The sequence below is a fragment of the Protopterus annectens genome, chromosome 13.part0 (assembly GCF_019279795.1).
Source record: "Protopterus annectens isolate FY-2018-M chromosome 13.part0, PAN1.0, whole genome shotgun sequence".
NCBI lineage: Eukaryota > Metazoa > Chordata > Ceratodontiformes > Protopteridae > Protopterus > Protopterus annectens.
In genome coordinates, this window is record NC_056747.1 from 1,328,622,376 (window position 1) to 1,328,640,359 (window position 17,984).

The window sequence follows — 17,984 nt, forward strand, 5'->3', positions numbered from 1 at the left end:
AATTAACAAAAACCCCTCCCCTGAAAACATTTCCAAGGCAACTGAAATAATCACGACATCATTCTCATAAAGGTTACATATAAAAAGCAAGCAGTATGTATAAAAATACCACTATTATACACAATAAAATTACAAATGCAAATATGCTGTAAACTAACCTCAGTATAATAATGTATAGAGTAAAACATCCAGAACAAAACAACCCTACAGCTATAAAAAATAAGCTTCCTTTAACCGCAAGACACTACTTAGGGACATTGCATCATTCAGACCAGGCATAACTGTGGCATTAGTTTTTAACTGCCACTTCAGTTCAAAAAATTCTAAAAAAAATCATCACTAGGGCCAACCCTTTGCCCCAAATCCACCTGGTCTAGAACAACAAATCTGAATTCATGTGAAGGGTTGGAATCCACACAGTTAAATAAAGCGTTTTTATCATTTTTCTTCCTGATATCGTAAATATACTGGTAAATTCTCTTTCTAAGGCTCAATTTAGTTTTTCCAATGTAGAATGCACTGCAGGATTTACACAGGGCCAAGTAAACAACCCCTTTACTACCACACTGGAATATACCCTGTACCTTAATATTACCAAACTCTTCCGCAAAGAATTATTTGCCTTTAGCAACGAATGGACATTAGGAACAATAATCCCATTTGGCCATTTTTCCAACTCCAGGCTTAGTACCAACATTTTCTGATAAATTCTTAAAACACATGTCCTCCTTGTACACGATAACAGGTTTTTCCCCACAATCTGTTTATATTGCTCATCTACACAAAATATTCTCCAGTTTTTTCTAATAGACCCCAGCTCAGAAAAATTCCTATTATATGTTAAAACCAAAGCTCTCGCAAAACTTCTATGCTCAGTACTTTTAGCTCGATTAAGTTCAGTAACATACTACTTCCCCTAAGTAACTGGGTGAACTTTCCTGCATATCTTTTCCTATTAATCTTTGAAAAAATTGCGGTTAAAAAATCATCAGGATAGCCTCTAACTCTAAACATTGCACTAAGTACTTTGCATTCTTTCCTAAATTCCATGTCATCCGATACCATTGTAGCCAAACACACAAATTGTCCTTTGGCCAGAGATTTTTTCTGATGTATGGGGTGCATACTCGAAAAATGCAACAAGGCATTAGAGTAAGAAGGCTTCATGTAGATAGTGGACTCATACCTCCCTATCTCATAGTTCTTGCTGATGGTCACATCTAAATAATTAACTATGTCTCCTTGCACATCAAAAGTATATCTAAGAAAATGGGTAGTCTTATTAAGATAATCAATGAATCTATGTAGTTTATCCGTGCTGTCCTTCCATACAAAAGTCATCCTGGAGATCCTTGGGCAAAAGGGTGGATGGTCTCCCCAACCCCTGTCTTTGGAGGAGTCCATGTTCCTGAAGGCTTTCGGGACGGGCCCATCTACTTCCTGGTTGTCCCCCGTTGAATTTGGTAGGTCTTATTGCCAGCAGGGCTTGGAAGGAGCCCAACACTGTGGAACCAGTACCCAAGTGAGCCGGTAAGTTCCTTAGTCCTCCTGTGAACCCTCCTTTCTGGAGCAAAGGAGTCCCAATTGATGCCATCGTAGTTGCCATTGCCCCAAAAACAGAGCTGGTTGAGCAGAGCTCCACAGTCCATCCTCCGAACAGGGAGCCTCAGGCAATAGACCTGCATGGGAAGCATGTGTTTGCCTCAGCTACCTTTGGCCTGAGGGCAGTTAATTACCTGGTACACTTCACCCACCTTCAAAGGGACTTGGTCAAAGAACTCACCACTTCCCTTACAGACTTGTTGCCTGAGGAGGACATAAAGAAGGTGTCTCCCAAGCTGTCTACTGTGATGTCCATCACTAATTCCTCAATTAGGTTAATTTCCAGTGCAGCAGAAGCTACCTCTTAAGTGGTAGGTACCAGGATAGCTCTACGGTGGCATGCTTGGTTATGAGACTGCGGGTTTAGGGAGGCCTTCAGATCGTCTTTTACCAACACTCCCTTTGACGGGTCCACCCTCTTTGGACCTTCTATGAAAGACACTGTAACCCATAGTGAGCAGGAAGGAAGACCTTGTCTGCGGTTGTGATCAAATTTTCTACTCCTTAGAGGTCTTTTTCCAAAACCCATTGAGGAGCTAAGAAGATGTGGTTCCTGAGGTCACAGTCTTCCTTCCAGGATACTCATGATAATTCCTCTTCTAGAGGTAAGGGGAGAGGATTTAATGGCAGACGCCACCTTGGAGGCAGGGAGGGTCTGCAAAATCAGGACTCCAGGGAACCTTTTTCTGAACATCCCTTTCAGCGCTCCTGAAGCGCTGCCCAACTGTCCTGCCCTGGAGGCAGTCTGGGGTCATCTTTTCCTTCACCCACTAGCCTGGACAAGCATTACCTCCAATCAGTGGATGTTAGGTATTGTTTCAAGGGGTTATTTCATTCCCTTTTTTCAACCCCCTCCAATTTGAAGGTATCTCCCTGACGTACCACCTTGCCAGAGGGAGTTGGCCTTCAAGGAAGTTCAACTTCTTTTTCAAAAAAGAGCCATCCAAGAGGTTCCAGCAGGACAAAGAGGATCCGGAACTTACTCTTGCTTCTTTTTAGTGCCAAAAAAGGCTGGGGACCTGCATCCTATTCTGGACCTCAGTGAGTTTAATCTATCGATCAAAAAGTCCAAGTTCCGGATGGTCACCATTCAATCCATTCTGCCTCTCTTACACAAGGACAACTGGATGTACTCAGTGGATCTCCAGGGCGCCTACTTTCACATCAAGATAGGCAGGCAGTCAAGGAGAGAGCTTTGCTTCCGATTAGGGGCCAGTCATTACCAGTTCAGAGCCCTACTCTTTGGACTCACCACAGTCCCCTGGGTGTTTACCAAATATATGGCAGTTTTGGAGGGTCTCCTGAGGCTGCAGGGATTCCAGGTGCTTATGTACCTTGACAATTGGCTCTTTACAGGACCCAAGAGATATCGACTGTCACAAGCCATCCGGTATGTGCTATGACTGTTCAGCCAATTAGGGAGAACAGTGAACCTCTCTGTCTAATCTTGTTCCAGTACAAAAATCAGAGTTCATAGGAGTCCAGCTAGACTCAGTTTTAAAGATTGCAGCATTACCTCTTCGTAGAGTACAGCTGATCTGGGAATACATCACGCGAGTCTTAAATCTGTTCAGTCCTCCAGTCCACTTGCTTCTTCGGACCCTAGGATCCATGGCCACGGCCATACAGCTTGTGCCATTAGCAAGGTACCATATGTGAGTTCTACAGTGGACCTTGGCAATTCAGTGGTCCATTCTGTCTCAGTCCATGTCCATAAAATTGATGCCAGTGTGCAGATGACACCTTCTTTGGTGGCTTCACTCTCAGGATCTCCGTCTAGGCAGGCCCTTTTCACTCCTTTTGCCCAAGACCACTGTAACCATGGGCGCTTCCCTGTTGGGGTGGAGGGGCATTTCTAGGGACGAACAGTTCAAGGCATGTGGTCCCCCTTAGAGACCAAATTGCACATAAATGTCTTAGAGAGCAGTCCTCCTAATGTTGCAAGCCTTTCAAGATTGCCTCCCTTTGGGGACAGTTGCAATTCAGACAGACAACATGGCAGTGGTCTGGTACATCAACAAACCAAGGGGTATCACAATCTTACCCGTTGTGCAGAGAGGCCATGAGGGTGTGGGAATGGATGATGTCTTCAAGGCACTTTCTTCTTCCAACACATATACCCAGGGACGACAACTTGTTGGCCAACAAGCTCAGCAGAACCATATTGAGCCCTCGAGTGGTCCCTCAGTTCAACAGTAGTGAAGCAGATCTTTGATCATTTGGGTCTACCATGCTGCAGTCTCTTTGCCTCCATTACCAGTGGCAAATTAATGTACTTCTCCCCGATCCCCCATCCTGGGGAGTCACTGAGGGATGCTCTAGTCCACAATTGGCCTCTGTGTCTCCTCTTTGCTTACCCTCATATTCCTGTTATCCCAAAAGTTTTGCAGAAAGTGTGATGCCTGGAAACATCTCTGATCCTTGCCCTTTCTGGCCTCATCAGGCATGATTTCTCTTTTTAAGGTCTCATCTGAACTGTCCTCCTTGGATAACTGGATCCCCTTCAGGATCTGATCTCCCATCCTTCGAGGCTCCCTCTTCCCAGTCTTCAGACCCTTCATCTTACTGCATGGTTTCTCCTATTCCAGTGATTTTGAAACAGTCCAGGCTAGCTTCTTCCATCAAGAATATTATCGTAGCCTCAGGCTAGCTTCTTCCATCAAGAATATTATCGTAGCCTCCAAAAAACCTTCTACCAGAAAAGTTTAGAGTAGTAAATGGAAGAGGTTTTCTATCTGGGCTAAGAGCAGGAATCTGGACCCCTTTTCTGTTTCTGTGCCTGATATTCTGCCGTTCTTGTCTTCACTTTTGCAGGAAGGGGCACATTTTTCTACTATAAAGCTTCAGTTTCCTGAAATTTCCAGTTTTCAACAGAATAGCGAACTCGTGTTCTCTTCCAGTCTCTCTCAAGCCTTCATGAAAGGCATTTTCCTTCTAAGACTGCCTGTTAAGGCTCCTTCACCTCCTTGAAGTCCGACCTTATTGCTGCAATCTCTGACTTGGAGCCCCTTTGATCCTGCTAGTTTGTGCAATTTCAAATTCTTGTCATGGAAAATGGCCTTCCTAGTAGCCATAACTTCGACTAAAGAGGGTGTCTGAGCTGTAAACCTTTTCAATTGCTCTTCCGTATATGGTCTTTCACAAAGATAGAGCATCTCTTAGAACGAATCAATCCTTTTTGCCCAAGATTTCCACTGAATCCAATCTATTCAGTTAACAGTTTTCTTTCCCAATTACTCCAATAACGGAGCGTACATTCTGCATACTTTGGCTGTACACAGGCAATTGCTATTTTATCTGCATAGGACTAAGGAGTTTTGCAAATCAGACCAGCTCTGTGTGGCCTTTTCTCCAAATAGATGTGGCCTTCTTGTTTCTAAAGTGACTATCTGTAAATGGATCTCCAGCTGTATCTCCACAGTCTGCACCAACAAGCATCTCTCATTTCCAGGAAAGGTTAGAGCTCAGTCTACTAGGTCTGTGTCTACTACTTTAGCCTTCATGGTCAGACTCTGTATTAACAGTATAGTGTGCTGCCGCCACTTGGTGTAATCTTCACACCTTTATATCACATTACAAACTGGATTTGGTTTCCAGGAATAAGGCTTCCTTTAGTTCCACAGTGCTTCGACATGTCCTTCCTTGAGGCCACCCAGGGTATAGAGTAGCTGGGGACTCTGACTTTACTGTGTGGAATAATGACATGGATAACATCAGATATACTTACCATAACTTGGCATCTGTGTTATTCTATGTCATTATTCCTCACGTTTCCCTCCCACCATCCCCCTTCCTTTTTGGGTCTGTGAGGAAGCTGGAGTGTTGTGGGATCTAGGACTATATTTTTTTCCTACCGTAGTGATAGTGACTATATCAACAAACTCGATCTGAGGGTTCAGAGGGCAGTAGAGGATTATGGGAGAGGGAGGAGCTTGAGCCTTGGATCTGTCAAAGCTGAAGTTGCTGGCTTGGATCAGATGACAGATCCAAGACCCTACTGTAAGGAATAATGATACAGGGTAACACAGATGCCAAGTTATAGTAAGTACATAACTCTATTCATGTCTTGATGCACTTTGTAAAAAATATTTTATTTAATGACTATGAATTGTGAAAACACATATTCATTCTGTGGAGCTTTTTTCCCCAGGCCTCCATGGAAAAAGGGCACTAGCTCAGTCTAACTTTCCCAGTCATCAAATGTCAGATAAATAAATAAATAAATATTAATTGTCCACAACTTCTCTGGTTGATAACAGTACACCTGACCTGTATATAAAGTTAGAGACTAAAAACATTTTCACTGCTTGTCATCCATATTCATAAACAGGAGCTTCCAGTTTCTCAGTTTTTGTATTGTCTTGTTTAGTCTCCTCCCACACATCCTTAGCTGCCGTAACGGAAGCTGTTTCAAGCCACACTCCTGAATGCTTTATCCTGTGCCCATAAGTGTGGGTATTGCTGAACCAATTCATGTGTCACTACATCTATAGCCTTTGTTTTATTGATGCAACTGGCTCAAAAAGTTCCATAACACTAAGATATCCTTTTCTGAATTTCTCAGGAACAAAATAGTGTTATCTGCAAATAAAACTAACTTTTCTTGATAACCATACCAACTACATTGGATATAAAAAGTGTTCACATCCCTGTTAAAATGCCAGGTTTTGTGATATAAAAATGAGATCACAATAAATCATTTCAAAAAATTTCCCACCTTTAATGTGAACTATAACCTGTACAATTCAATTGAAAAACAGATCTGTTAGGGAAAAATATAAAAAATAAAAAAACGTACAGTAAGCTGGTTGCATAAGTGTGCATACCCTTAAACTAATACTTTGTTGAAGCACCTTTAGATTTAATTACAGCATTCAGTTTTCTTGAGGGGGAGTCTATCAGCATGGCACATCTTCACTTGGCAATATTTGCCCACTCTTCCTTGCAAAAGTGCTCCAAATCTGTAGATTGCGAATACATCTCTTGTGCACAGCCCTCTTCAGGTCACCCCACAGATTTTCTTTTGGATTTAAGTCTGGGCTCTGGCTGGGCCATTCCAAAACTTCAATTTTCTTCTGGTGAAGCCATTCTTTTGTTGATTTGGTTGTATGCTTGGGGTCATTGTCATGTTGAAAGGTGAAATTCCTCTTCATCTTCAGCTTTCTAGCAGATGCCTGAAGGTTTTGGGCCAACAGTGACTGGTATTTGGAATTGTTCATAATTCCCCTCCACCTTGACTAAAGCCCCAGTTCCAGCTGAAGAAAAGCAACCCCAAAGTATGATACTGCCACCACCATGCTTCACCATGGGGTTGGTGTTCTTTTGGTGATGCAAAGTGTATTTGTGCCAAACATACCTTTTGGAATTGTGGCCACAATGTTCAACCTTGGTCTCATCAGACCATAACACATTTTCCCACATGCTTTTGGGAGACGTGATGTATTGTTTTGCAAATTTTAGCAGGGCCTAGATGTTTTTCTGTGTGAGAAAAGGCTTCCGTCTTGCAACTCTACCCTATAGTCCAGACATATGGAGAATATGGGAGATTGTTGTCACATGTAGTACACAACCAGTACTTGCCAGAAATTCCTGCAGCTCCTTCAGTGTTGCTGTAGGTCTCTTGGCAGCCTCCCAGACCAGTTTTCATCTTGTCTTTTCATCAATTTTGGAGTGGTGTCCTGTTCTTTTCAACGTCACTGCTGTCCCATATTTTCTCCACTTTTTGATGACTGTCTTCACTGTGTTCCATGGTATATCCAATGCTGTGGAAATTTTTTTGTACCCTTCTCCTGACATATTCAACAATGAGATCCCATTGATGCTTTGGAAGCTCTCTGCGAACCATGGCTTTTGCTGTAGCAGGCAACTGAGTAAATGTCAGGAAAATCCTACTAGGACAGCTAAACTTTATTTGGGGTTAATCAGACTCTCTCTAATTGATGGCAAGTGTGTACCCAAGAAGACTGAATGCTATAATTAAATCAAAAGGTGCTTCAACAAAGTATTAGTTTAAGGGTGTGCACACTTATGCAATCAGCTTATTGTACATTTTTTTATTTTTTATATTTTTCCCCTATCAGATTTGTTTGTTTTTCAATTGAATTGTACAGGTTATAAGTCACATTAAAGGTTGGAAAAGTTTTGAAATTATTTATTGTGGTCTCATTTTTTATATCAGAAAAACCTGGCATTTTAACAGGGGTGTGTACACTTTTTATATCCACTGTATATTATTGCATTTTTGAGTCCCTTATTTACTGTGCCAGTGGCACTTAATATAAAGCAAATAAAGGGGAAAGAGGATACCCCTGCCTGGATCTGTGTTCGAAAACAATGCGTCGGACAGGAACCCTCCCACTTTAATTGCCTTTGTTCCTAATTAATATACTGCCGCGGTGGTACAGCGGTAGCGTTGTTGCCTCACAGCAAGAGGTTCTCCTGTTCGATTCTTTGCTGGAGTGCCTTCTGTGTGGAGTCTGCATGTCCTCCCCACGGTCGAGTGGCCTATGAAAGACATGCGTGAATGGGCGTGCCTTCGCTGAAGGTTGGGCGTCGGGCTGGCAACTCGGCACCATAAAAATCTACTGCCAATCATCAGCGGACCGAAGTTCCGCTGTGGCGACACCTAACCGGGAAAAGCCTAAAAGACAAACATTGTATCAGAGAATGCAAATGCTTCCATTGCCCTACTCATATAATCATAGCTTGCTCTGTCAAATGCATTTTTCTGCATCAAGACCCACCAACAAGAGCGATATTTACTTACATTCGGCTTCTCTCTGGATCATCATTGTTCTTTTAGCTAGTGTAGACATTAACTGTTTATAATCGTGGTTTAAAATTGAACTAGATCTATATGAAGTTAGGTCTAATGGGTCTTTACCATCCTACGTAATGCAGCCACTATAGCTTTCTTCCAGGATGTTGGTACTTCCTTTTCTTTTAAAATACTGTTAAACAAAATGTAATTTTTGAAGATGCGTATTGTTGCAGTCTTTGAAAAATGCATGTTTAGTGCATCTAGCTGTGCAGGAAGTCTCTGATTCCCTGGATGCAGCATATGTGAATTTTTTAAATGTATTTATTTATTTTATAAGGGTATGATACTTGAAATTTAACCAAGGAAGCCACGGTGGTGCACCGGTAGCGTTGTTGCCTCACAGCAAGAGGTTCTCCCGTTTGATTCTCGGCTGGAGTGCGTGGAGTGCCTTCTGTGTGGAGTCTGCATGTCCTCCCCCGGTTGGGTGGTGTTTGAAAGACATGCGTAAATGGCCGTGCCTTTGTTGAAGGTTGGACGTCGGGCTGGCACCTTGGCGTTTGTGAAAATCTACTGCCAATCATTAGCAGACCGGAGTTCCGCTGTGGTGACCCCTAACCAGGAAAAGCCGAAAGACAAACAACATACTTGAAATTTAACCATTCTTAGCTTCTGTTGGGCTTCTTATGTTACAGTATAATATGAGCTGCTATAGCGATGTGTACTTCATATCTTTTTGTTATATTTGTATGTTTTTTTTCTTTACAGAATCCGCAAGATCAAAGATTACGACAAGGACTTCACGACAAAAGCGTTTCCAGAAAAGGCCCAGGAGATATTCATTGAAGCTCACAACTCTTTAGCAAAGTGAGGAGCCTTTACAGTTTTTGTTGTATAAATTTTCCTTCAGAATTTCTCTGCATTTTTACACCCATACAGGATATCTGTAGCTTGGGCAGCCTTCTGTTGTAAGGCTAGAATAGTTGTTTTGCAGTCTTCCTAGTGAATTCCTTTCTCAGATGCTGTTCTGTTGCACTGAGGACTGCAGTAATTTTGCTTAGTGGTACTGACTGGTATGGTCTGTCATAGTCATCATCTGATCCAAGCTCCCACCTGTTTGTAGTGAGCAGGAAGAAATGGCATTTGGGAGTATAGTGGACATATTTGTGGAACTGTCTTCTGTGTGTGTGTGTCTGTCTGTGTGTGTGTGTCTGTCTGTGTGTGTGTCTGTCTGTGTGTGTGTCTGTCTGTGTGTGTGTCTGTCTGTGTGTGTGTCTGTCTGTGTGTGTGTCTGTCTGTGTGTGTCTGTGTGTCTGTGTGTGTGTGTCTGTCTGTGTGTGTGTGTCTGTCTGTGTGTCTGTGTGTGTGTCTGTCTGTGTGTCTGTCTGTGTGTCTGTCTGTGTGTCTGTCTGTGTGTCTGTCTGTGTGTCTGTCTGTGTGTCTGTCTGTGTGTCTGTGTGTCTGTGTGTGTGTCTGTGTGTGTCTGTGTGTGTCTGTGTGTGTCTGTGTGTGTCTGTGTGTGTCTGTGTGTGTCTGTGTGTGTCTGTGTGTGTCTGTGTGTGTCTGTGTCTGTGTCTGTCTGTGTCTGTGTGTGTGTGTGCGTGTCTGTTTGCGCATCTGTGTGTCTCTGTGTGTGCGTCTGTTTGCCCGTCTGTGCATCTCTGTGTGTCTCTGTGTGTGTGCGTCTGTGTGCGCGTCTCGGTGTGTGTGCGTCTCGGTGTGTGTGCGTCTCGGTGTGTGTGCGTCTCGGTGTGTGTGCGTCTCGGTGTGTGTGTGCGTCTCGGTGTCTGTATGCGTGTCTGTGTGCGTCTCTGTGTCTGTGTGCATCTCTGTGTGCGTCTGTGTCTGTGTGCATCTCTGTGTGCGTCTCTGTGTCTGTGTGCGTCTCTGTGTCTGTGTGCGTCTCTGTGTCTGTGTGTGTGTCTGTGTGTGTGTGTCTGTTTGCGCATCTGTGTGTCTCTGTATGTGTGCGTCTGTTTGCCCGTCTGTGCATCTCTGTGTGTCTCTGTGTGTGTGCGTCTGTTTGCGCGTCTGTGCGTCTCGGTGTGTGTGCGTCTCTGTGTGTGTACGTCTCTGTGTCTGTGTGCGTCTCTGTGTCTCTGTGTCTGTGTGCGTCTCTGTGTCTGTGTGCGTCTGTGTGTGTGCGTCTGTGTGTGTGCGTCTGTGTGTGTGCGTCTGTGTGTGCGCGCGTCTGTGTCTGTGTGCGTGTGTGTGCATGTGTGTGTCTCTGTGTCTCTCTCTGGGTGTGTCTCTGTGCATCTCTCTCTGGGTGTGTCTCTGTGTGTGTCTCTGTCTCTGTGTGTGTGTCTCTCTCTGTGTCTGTGTGTCTCTAGGTGTGTCTCTGTGTGTGTGTCTCTGTGTGTCTCTCTCTGTGTCTGTCTCTCTGTGTCTCTCTCTGTGTGCGTCTCTCTGTGTGCGTCTCTCTCTGTGTGCGTCTCTCTCTGTGTGCGTCTCTCTCTGTGTGCGTCTCTCTCTGTGTGCGTCTCTCTCTCTCTGTGTGCGTCTCTCTCTCTCTCTCTGTGTGCGTCTCTCTCTCTGTGTGCGTCTCTCTCTCTCTCTCTCTCTCTCTCTCTGTGCATGTCTCTCTCTCTCTCTCTCTCTCTCTCTCTGTGTGCGTGTCTCTCTCTCTGTGTGTGTGTGTCTCTCTCTGTGTGTGCGTGTCTCTCTCTCTCTGTGTGTGTGTGCGTGTCTCTCTCTCTCTCTGTGTGCGTGTCTCTCTCTGTGTGCGTGTGTCTCTCTCTCTCTGTGTGCGTGTGTCTCTCTCTCTCTGTGCGTGTGTGTGTCTCTCTCTCTCTCTGTGTGCGTGTGTGTCATACTGTTTGAAGTAGCATTATTTAGCACCGTGAAGATGAGAGATTCACTGTTAAACAACATTGTGCCTTCCAGGATCATCTTGTGTGTTTTTACTGTGGAAAATAGTGCTTGGAATTAAACATCCTGAAGTGCTGCACAGAGACATCCTTGCTGCCATAGGACTTGTACATACTGTGACATGGTTAACCTGCACCTCATTAGGAAAACATTGTAGAGTGAAGTGATGGTGTGCTTCCCATTTTATATGATAAGATCAACTAGTTGGGGTTAGATCTGGCCATTAGTGAAACAATGGTACATTGGATAGTGAATTGTGATAGGAGGCACCAAGAGAGGTGCCACAGTGGAATATAAAAGCTGTAACAGTGGTATGCAACATTGCTGTAGGTTTCTGGTGTTTCTTCTGAGGTACCTTTCATGTATTTATTTTGCACTACCCTTTTATACAGTGTGCCATATTTTGAATCCTTTCTGACTGTATGGAACTGGTTGATATGGCATCACTTTGCCTCAGAGACACCTGGACCACCAATATTTTGAGGATAGTGCAAGGTTGTAATTGTGAACATGTCAGTCTGTGTGTCTTTGTGTGTGAAGGAAGGATGATGATGCCTCAAATGCAGTTGGAGTGCCTGTTGCTAGATGCAGGCCCTGTTACTAAATGGCCTCATGCTGTTGAATTTCACCCCTCACCTGTGTAGTTGCGTTGTGGTGTAGTCAAGAAAGAGGTGCACCTCTCTTACCTCTGTTTCTGGCTTTTCTCCTTATGCTACTTACTTTACTTCAATTCAGGTTTGATGATGTCACCATTGTGGGTGCACAGCTAGATGTTCACTCTGCCACATGACAATAACAATGTGGACCGCACTGTCATCCATTAGGATAGGCCTAAATACTGCAGCTTATTGGATGGCCTTCACAGGGAGAGTGTTGTACAGGAATTTCCACTGTGAACCATGTATTTCCATTATTTCTAGGTAAAAATAAGTAAGCATTTGTCAATCTGTGCTGCAGTAGATCTTTTTGATATGGGGGGGGTTGTACTAACTATTTTAAATCCCATTGAGTAGCAGTTCATGCCATTTTGTAGAAAATATCCCAGGGTGGGTGAAATTTACAGTCAACAAATCTATGATTTATTCTCTGGTACTCCAGCTTTTCTGCTTGTAAATTAATATTTTATTTCTTGTACTGTATTCCTTCTTCCTGAACTTGATTTAAATGATGTTTTTCTCCAACATTTTCAGCTTCAACAAGGAAAAGTTACACAGCTTGGTGACAGAAAGGTGTTATCCGGTACGTATTCTGCCAGTGAGGATACTGCTGCTTTTTGTGTGTGCGCTTTTCTTACAGTGTTCGCAACCACAAAAGAAACTGGAATTGCCAAGGCAGACCAACCACTACCAAAATCACAGGAAATGACTATGAATCAAATACTGTATCTATATTTGTTTACCCCCTTTCTGGTGTTTTAGAACTGAATAGAAGCAATTTATAAAATTACAATTCTTTTGACTCAACAGCATTTATTACTAATGTGTTGTATTTTGATTGCTGGATGTGGACATAATGTTTTATATGTAGAAAATGTGTCACATGGGTTGTGTTTTGGTCACATGATCACAGGACATTCATTTAAATGTGCTGCTCGGTTTGATGTGCTTTGTTCTGATGACAGCCTGCTAAAGATTTAAGGGTGAAAGCGCTAAACAAACTAATGTTAAATGAGTATCTGCACAGTATTCCAGTTTCTTTTGTGGTGGTTCATTTATTTCTGGATTAAGCATGCTGTTAGGCTTTACAGTGTGGCTGTTGGTATGAACATTATCACATCTTTTGCAGTTTAGCTGGTGGATCGAAGGTGGTGGCAGAAATTTTAATAGCTCTTTCCAGAGTTGATTCAGAATAGTGAGTGTTGTATCAGTGTAATAGGTCCAAGCAGAAAATGGACAATCTTTTGGACTGTATGAGCTATTTGTCTTGAAGAAAAGGGTTGTTGTGCCACATATGCAGTCTTAAAACTTTTGTATCATTAGATGGAGACAGAGGTGCATCACTTTAATGAATGATGCTAATTTCAGAACCAAACACCAAATTCTGATATGTAGATGGAGTGACATACAAATATTTGAACTACAGTATACTGCAGTCACTATGAAACTGGTGCTCCATTGAACATAACTGTAGCTCAGAATACAAGTGCACTTAGTAATTCTTATTTTTTATTAAGAGGTAGGTGGACTGAGCCATGAAGGTTCATTTTTGGTACAGTTTAAGTATAAAATGGCACACAGTAATTTTTGTAATCTAAATACTGATTTTTTTTTAATTAATATGTACATTAATAAAATGGCTGCCATTGCTTATGTGGTACAGTGCATGGCATATTAATAAAAGGGTTGCCATTACTTATGCAGCAATAAAAAGGCTGCCATTACTTGTGCGGTACAGTACATGGTACATTCCAATATCCCAAGAACGTTAAGTAGACATAAATAAGCTTTCACATGTTTAGAGTTCAAAAATATAATAACTGTAGTAAATGATCATTGTAAAGTCTCAAGAAAAGTAAAATAATAAAATGTTAAATCCAAGACATACTCATTTAGTGTGTGTTGTGTGGAGTTCCTCAGGTGCACTCCAAATTTCAGAAAATGACCAGCTGTTATTATCTAGCCTTAATTTGGGGATTGACAGCAGACAGTATGGGATGGTAAAGAATAGTGGCAAAAGGTAAAACTGCTTTTAAAGCCATTAGATACTTCATTATGCAATCTGTATAAACAGTCTAGCAGAATGAAGTGCCTAATAGCTTTTAAAATGGTGTATTTTTTGGTGCGGAACACTTTTTCTGCCTCTTCTCTGTTTGTCAGGTCTAAAGCTTTTTTCCAGCTTTCAAAGGCTTTGAAAGCAAGTAAAACCTCACACTCTTCCACTTTTTTGTTTGTGCATCTAGAAGTACATGGAGCAGACAAAGCTCCATGCAGTAGAAGGAATATGCTCTGAAAAATTCCGTCACCACTCGACCAGTACCCAGTATTGCAGTAAATGGCCCCAACTATAGGTTGCTAAGATCGTGCTCTCAAAATAGAAAATATGTACTCTAAAAACCAAACGTGTTTATTACAAACAATCTAAGCACTTTTGTCCACAGTAAAGTATGCAGGACTTCGTCAGAGAATGAAGTACAATGTAACACGATTCTTTAAATATTCGTAAAATCCCTCCCACAAATCTCATTGCCATGTCAAATTGATTAATTGCTCAACAACCATAATCCATCAGTTAAAATAAATAACTATGTAAATACAAAATGCTAACTTAAAAACTAATCAAATACAATTAAAAAATTTCATTTTTACAACAGTTTATGGAAATCATGTCATTTAAAACGTACAATCCTGTTGCATTCATCCTGTATTGCCACTGTAATTCTTTTATTTCCAGTTGAGTTTCCATGCCCCCCCAAAATTTTGATGGATAGAATCCAAGAAAAAAAAAACAACAAAGTTATGTCCCATTGTTGGATTATACATGCTTCGAGAGAGCATTGTGTCTATCATTACTTGTAATGATGCAATGGTGGATTTAAAGTACTTAATCTCTTCAACCAATCACATTGGTTTAAATTTAAATCTTTATCAAAAAACGACAGAAAAAAAATATTTCCTTGTATGAAGTGTAAGATCCAAAAGTGCTGTAACTAAATCAGCTTTCCTAATAGGTCATTCCTTTATCAAATATATCTGCAGGAAACCTAGAAATATCAAACTCACTGTAGTTATAAATGTTAAATCCCCTTGTAAATTACTGACACTACTGATTAACTTTACTGCCTGTAGCTTATAATCTTCCCATTCCCCACTCTCTGTTGCCCAGATAGGGTTCCGTTCTGAACGCCTGGATGCCACTGTGACTGTGATGCAGTCCATGTCTCCTTCCATCGATTTTTCAACCTCTACAACCATCTGAGATGGAAGGAGAACTGAACTGCAGCTCGAGTTTGATATTTCTAGGATTTTTTTTTCTGTCTTGTTCTTTGTCTTTTTTACTAAAGATGTAAATTTTAACCAATGTGATGGGTTGAAAAGATTAAGTACTTTAAATCCACCATTGCATCCAGGTATATTATTATTGGAGAAATGATGTAAACTGGATATTAGATGCTTGCTGCAAAAGCATACTAGGATTATTGATTGTAACTGAACCCAGGAAGAAACTGAGTTACTTAGAAATATTTGTAAGGATACAGACATAAGACTGATGAAGCCCGAATATTTATGATTATAACTTCGACTGAGAATTTATTGTTGTCCAAACAATATGAAGAAGTTTCTAGGAATGAGGTAAATGTCGCTTACTGTAAATGACATATTCTGCTACATGACGTGCTTATGCAAGGTCAGATTACCAACCCCAGAGTATGGGGTTCTAAGTGTGTCACATCGTGTTCTAGGGATCTTAGGTATTCCAAAGATCCACAACAATCACTGTGACCCACCCCTGAGACCCACTAAAGGCTAAAGAGGTCCAAGACGCATGGTATGACAAAGTACATTAAAACAGAAATATATTTATAAAGATTTATGGGATTTTTTTTGAGAAGGGTGAACAAAAATGTGTTTGCACATGGGCACTTCACTTCCGTCACCTCTAGCTTCCTCAGCTGTTCTGCCTTTACTGCCCTGGTTGCAAAACTGTTTGTTACACCTTACTTTTCATCTTCTTTGGCATTCTTCTGTCATACACTACCCCTGACATACTGTGCCAGTTTGCTGCAGCTTCACTGATTCTGGCTTTGACCTCCTCATTCAGACTTCCCTTCTCGTCAACCACCCCTCCCAGATATTTGAAGCTGTTAACCTTTTTCCACTATTTTTTCTTCTATCTCAGTTCTCAGCTTCTTCTGATTTTCCACCATTTGTTGCCACTAAAACTGTCTTATCTATACTCTGTTTCATCCCATTTGCCTTCATTTTTGCATTTCATTCCGCCATCCTTTGTTGAAGTTCTTGCTCAGAGTTTGACTGTATTGCTACATTGTCTGCATGCAGCAGCTTTTTTGATGTGTCCCCTCCGACCTGTTTGCTAATGTAGTCCATCATCAGCGTGAACAGCAGTGGGCTAAGAGCTGAAACCTGGTGCAAATCCACTCCCACTGGGAACCCCTGTTTGAGACTGAACACTTTTCATACTTGAATCATGGGGTCTTTGTACATAGCCTGCACTAATTCTACCAATGTTCCTGGTACTTGGAAACCACCACAGGACTGCCCAAATCATCTTTCTTTGGACCTTGTCATATATTTTCTCCAGGTCTAGGAATGGCCAGCTGGGCTCCTCATCTCTAGCTTCTTCTCAATTATCTGTCTCGATGCAAAAATTGTGTCAGCTGTTGTGCTGCATCCTGATCTGAATCTGAACTGCTGATCTCCCATCAGACTTTCTACTACTGAGCATTTTTGTTCATCACTCACCCTTTGCAGCACTTTCTTGCAATGTGACAGGAGTTAAATATCTCTATACTGCCCACATTTCGGAATGTCCCCTTTATTCTTGAACATTCTCCGGTTATCTGGAGTGATGCTTTCTCTCTCTACTGTCGTGAGTACTCTCTGGAGCCATTTCTCCCCTGATTCACCCAACATCTTGATCATGTCTGCTTTGACATCACCTGAGCTTTCTGCTTTCCCTGACTTCATTTTCCTTAGTGCTGTTCTTTGTTCTTCTAAGGAGGACCTCTCCTCTTCTTTTGTCATATCCTGTGTCTGGGGAGGTACAGCTTCCGTGGGTTTTTTCTTCATTCAGAAGCTGCTGTAAGTACTTCTGTCTACCTTTGATGTCCTGTAGACTGGTGAGCAGGTTGTTTCTGGCATCCCTTATGAAGGATGTCTGGCTATTTTTCTATCTTTGCCTTGCATCTTGATAGTTTCTTTGTGCCATCTACTGTGTCACTTTCCAGAAGTTGGTAGAGTGCCTCTTATGCCTTGTTTTCTGCTATTACAACTCCAGTCTTACCTTCTTTCTTAGTATGGGGCTCAGTCGCATATTTGGTCTGTAGTCCTCACATGCTGTTTTAAGGCACTGACAGTCTTTTTCAGTTCCACCTATTTCCTCCTCTTCCTCAGTTGCTAGAACCCTGAATATTTCCTTGAACTCCTGTGCTTTCTTTCCATTCAAACACCAGGTCTTCAGCCTACTCTCTGTTAGCCTTAGAGACTTCCCTGATCCCTGATTCCCTGATGATTGCGGCCACCAGTGGTTTATATTGTGGGCTGACCTGGTTCACTGGGGATGTTTGCAGTCACTGATTCTACCCCAGTGCTCTTCACTTACTAGGAGAAAGTAAGTGATCATGTGACTCTCTCTTGCTGAGCCATGTGTTGGCCACCATTGAGCCATTTGCCTGACAAACGTCTGCAGTGACCTCTCCTTCTTTATTCTTGTTGCCCCATCCATATGTCCCAAGGCAGTCTTCATATCCTATTCTGTCTGTCCTGATATGTGCATTCAGGTCCCCCATTATGAACACTAATTCATTTTGACCTACTTTATCTTGTAGGTCTTACAAACACTGTCTGAATGCATACTTTTCCTCACTGTCACAACCCTGAGGTGAAGCATAGGCTGAGATTTTGAAGAGTGCTTTATCATTACACTGGAATCTGATTGCCATGAGTCTCACTAATTCTAATGATATCCCTCACTGTCTTCTGAAGCCTCTCCCTCACCATTTCTAGCCTGTCTCTCTATGCAGCCATCTCTAGATCTCAAGCCAAGTAGCTTTGCTGCACTGCCCTTGCATCTCATC

The 17,984-nt window shown here is 42.2% G+C and overlaps 1 protein-coding gene across 1 annotated transcript in view; it reads left to right on the plus strand.

Moving 5' to 3' along the window:
• Window positions 1-17,984, plus strand: part of MRPL45 (mitochondrial ribosomal protein L45) — a 435,766-nt gene that overhangs the window by 214,021 nt on the left and 203,761 nt on the right. Inside the window, exons 4-5 of the mRNA XM_044055353.1 lie at window positions 9,128-9,226; window positions 12,421-12,469. Of these exons, the coding sequence (XP_043911288.1) occupies window positions 9,128-9,226; window positions 12,421-12,469 (148 nt within the window). The remainder of the gene's footprint in view (window positions 1-9,127; window positions 9,227-12,420; window positions 12,470-17,984) is intronic.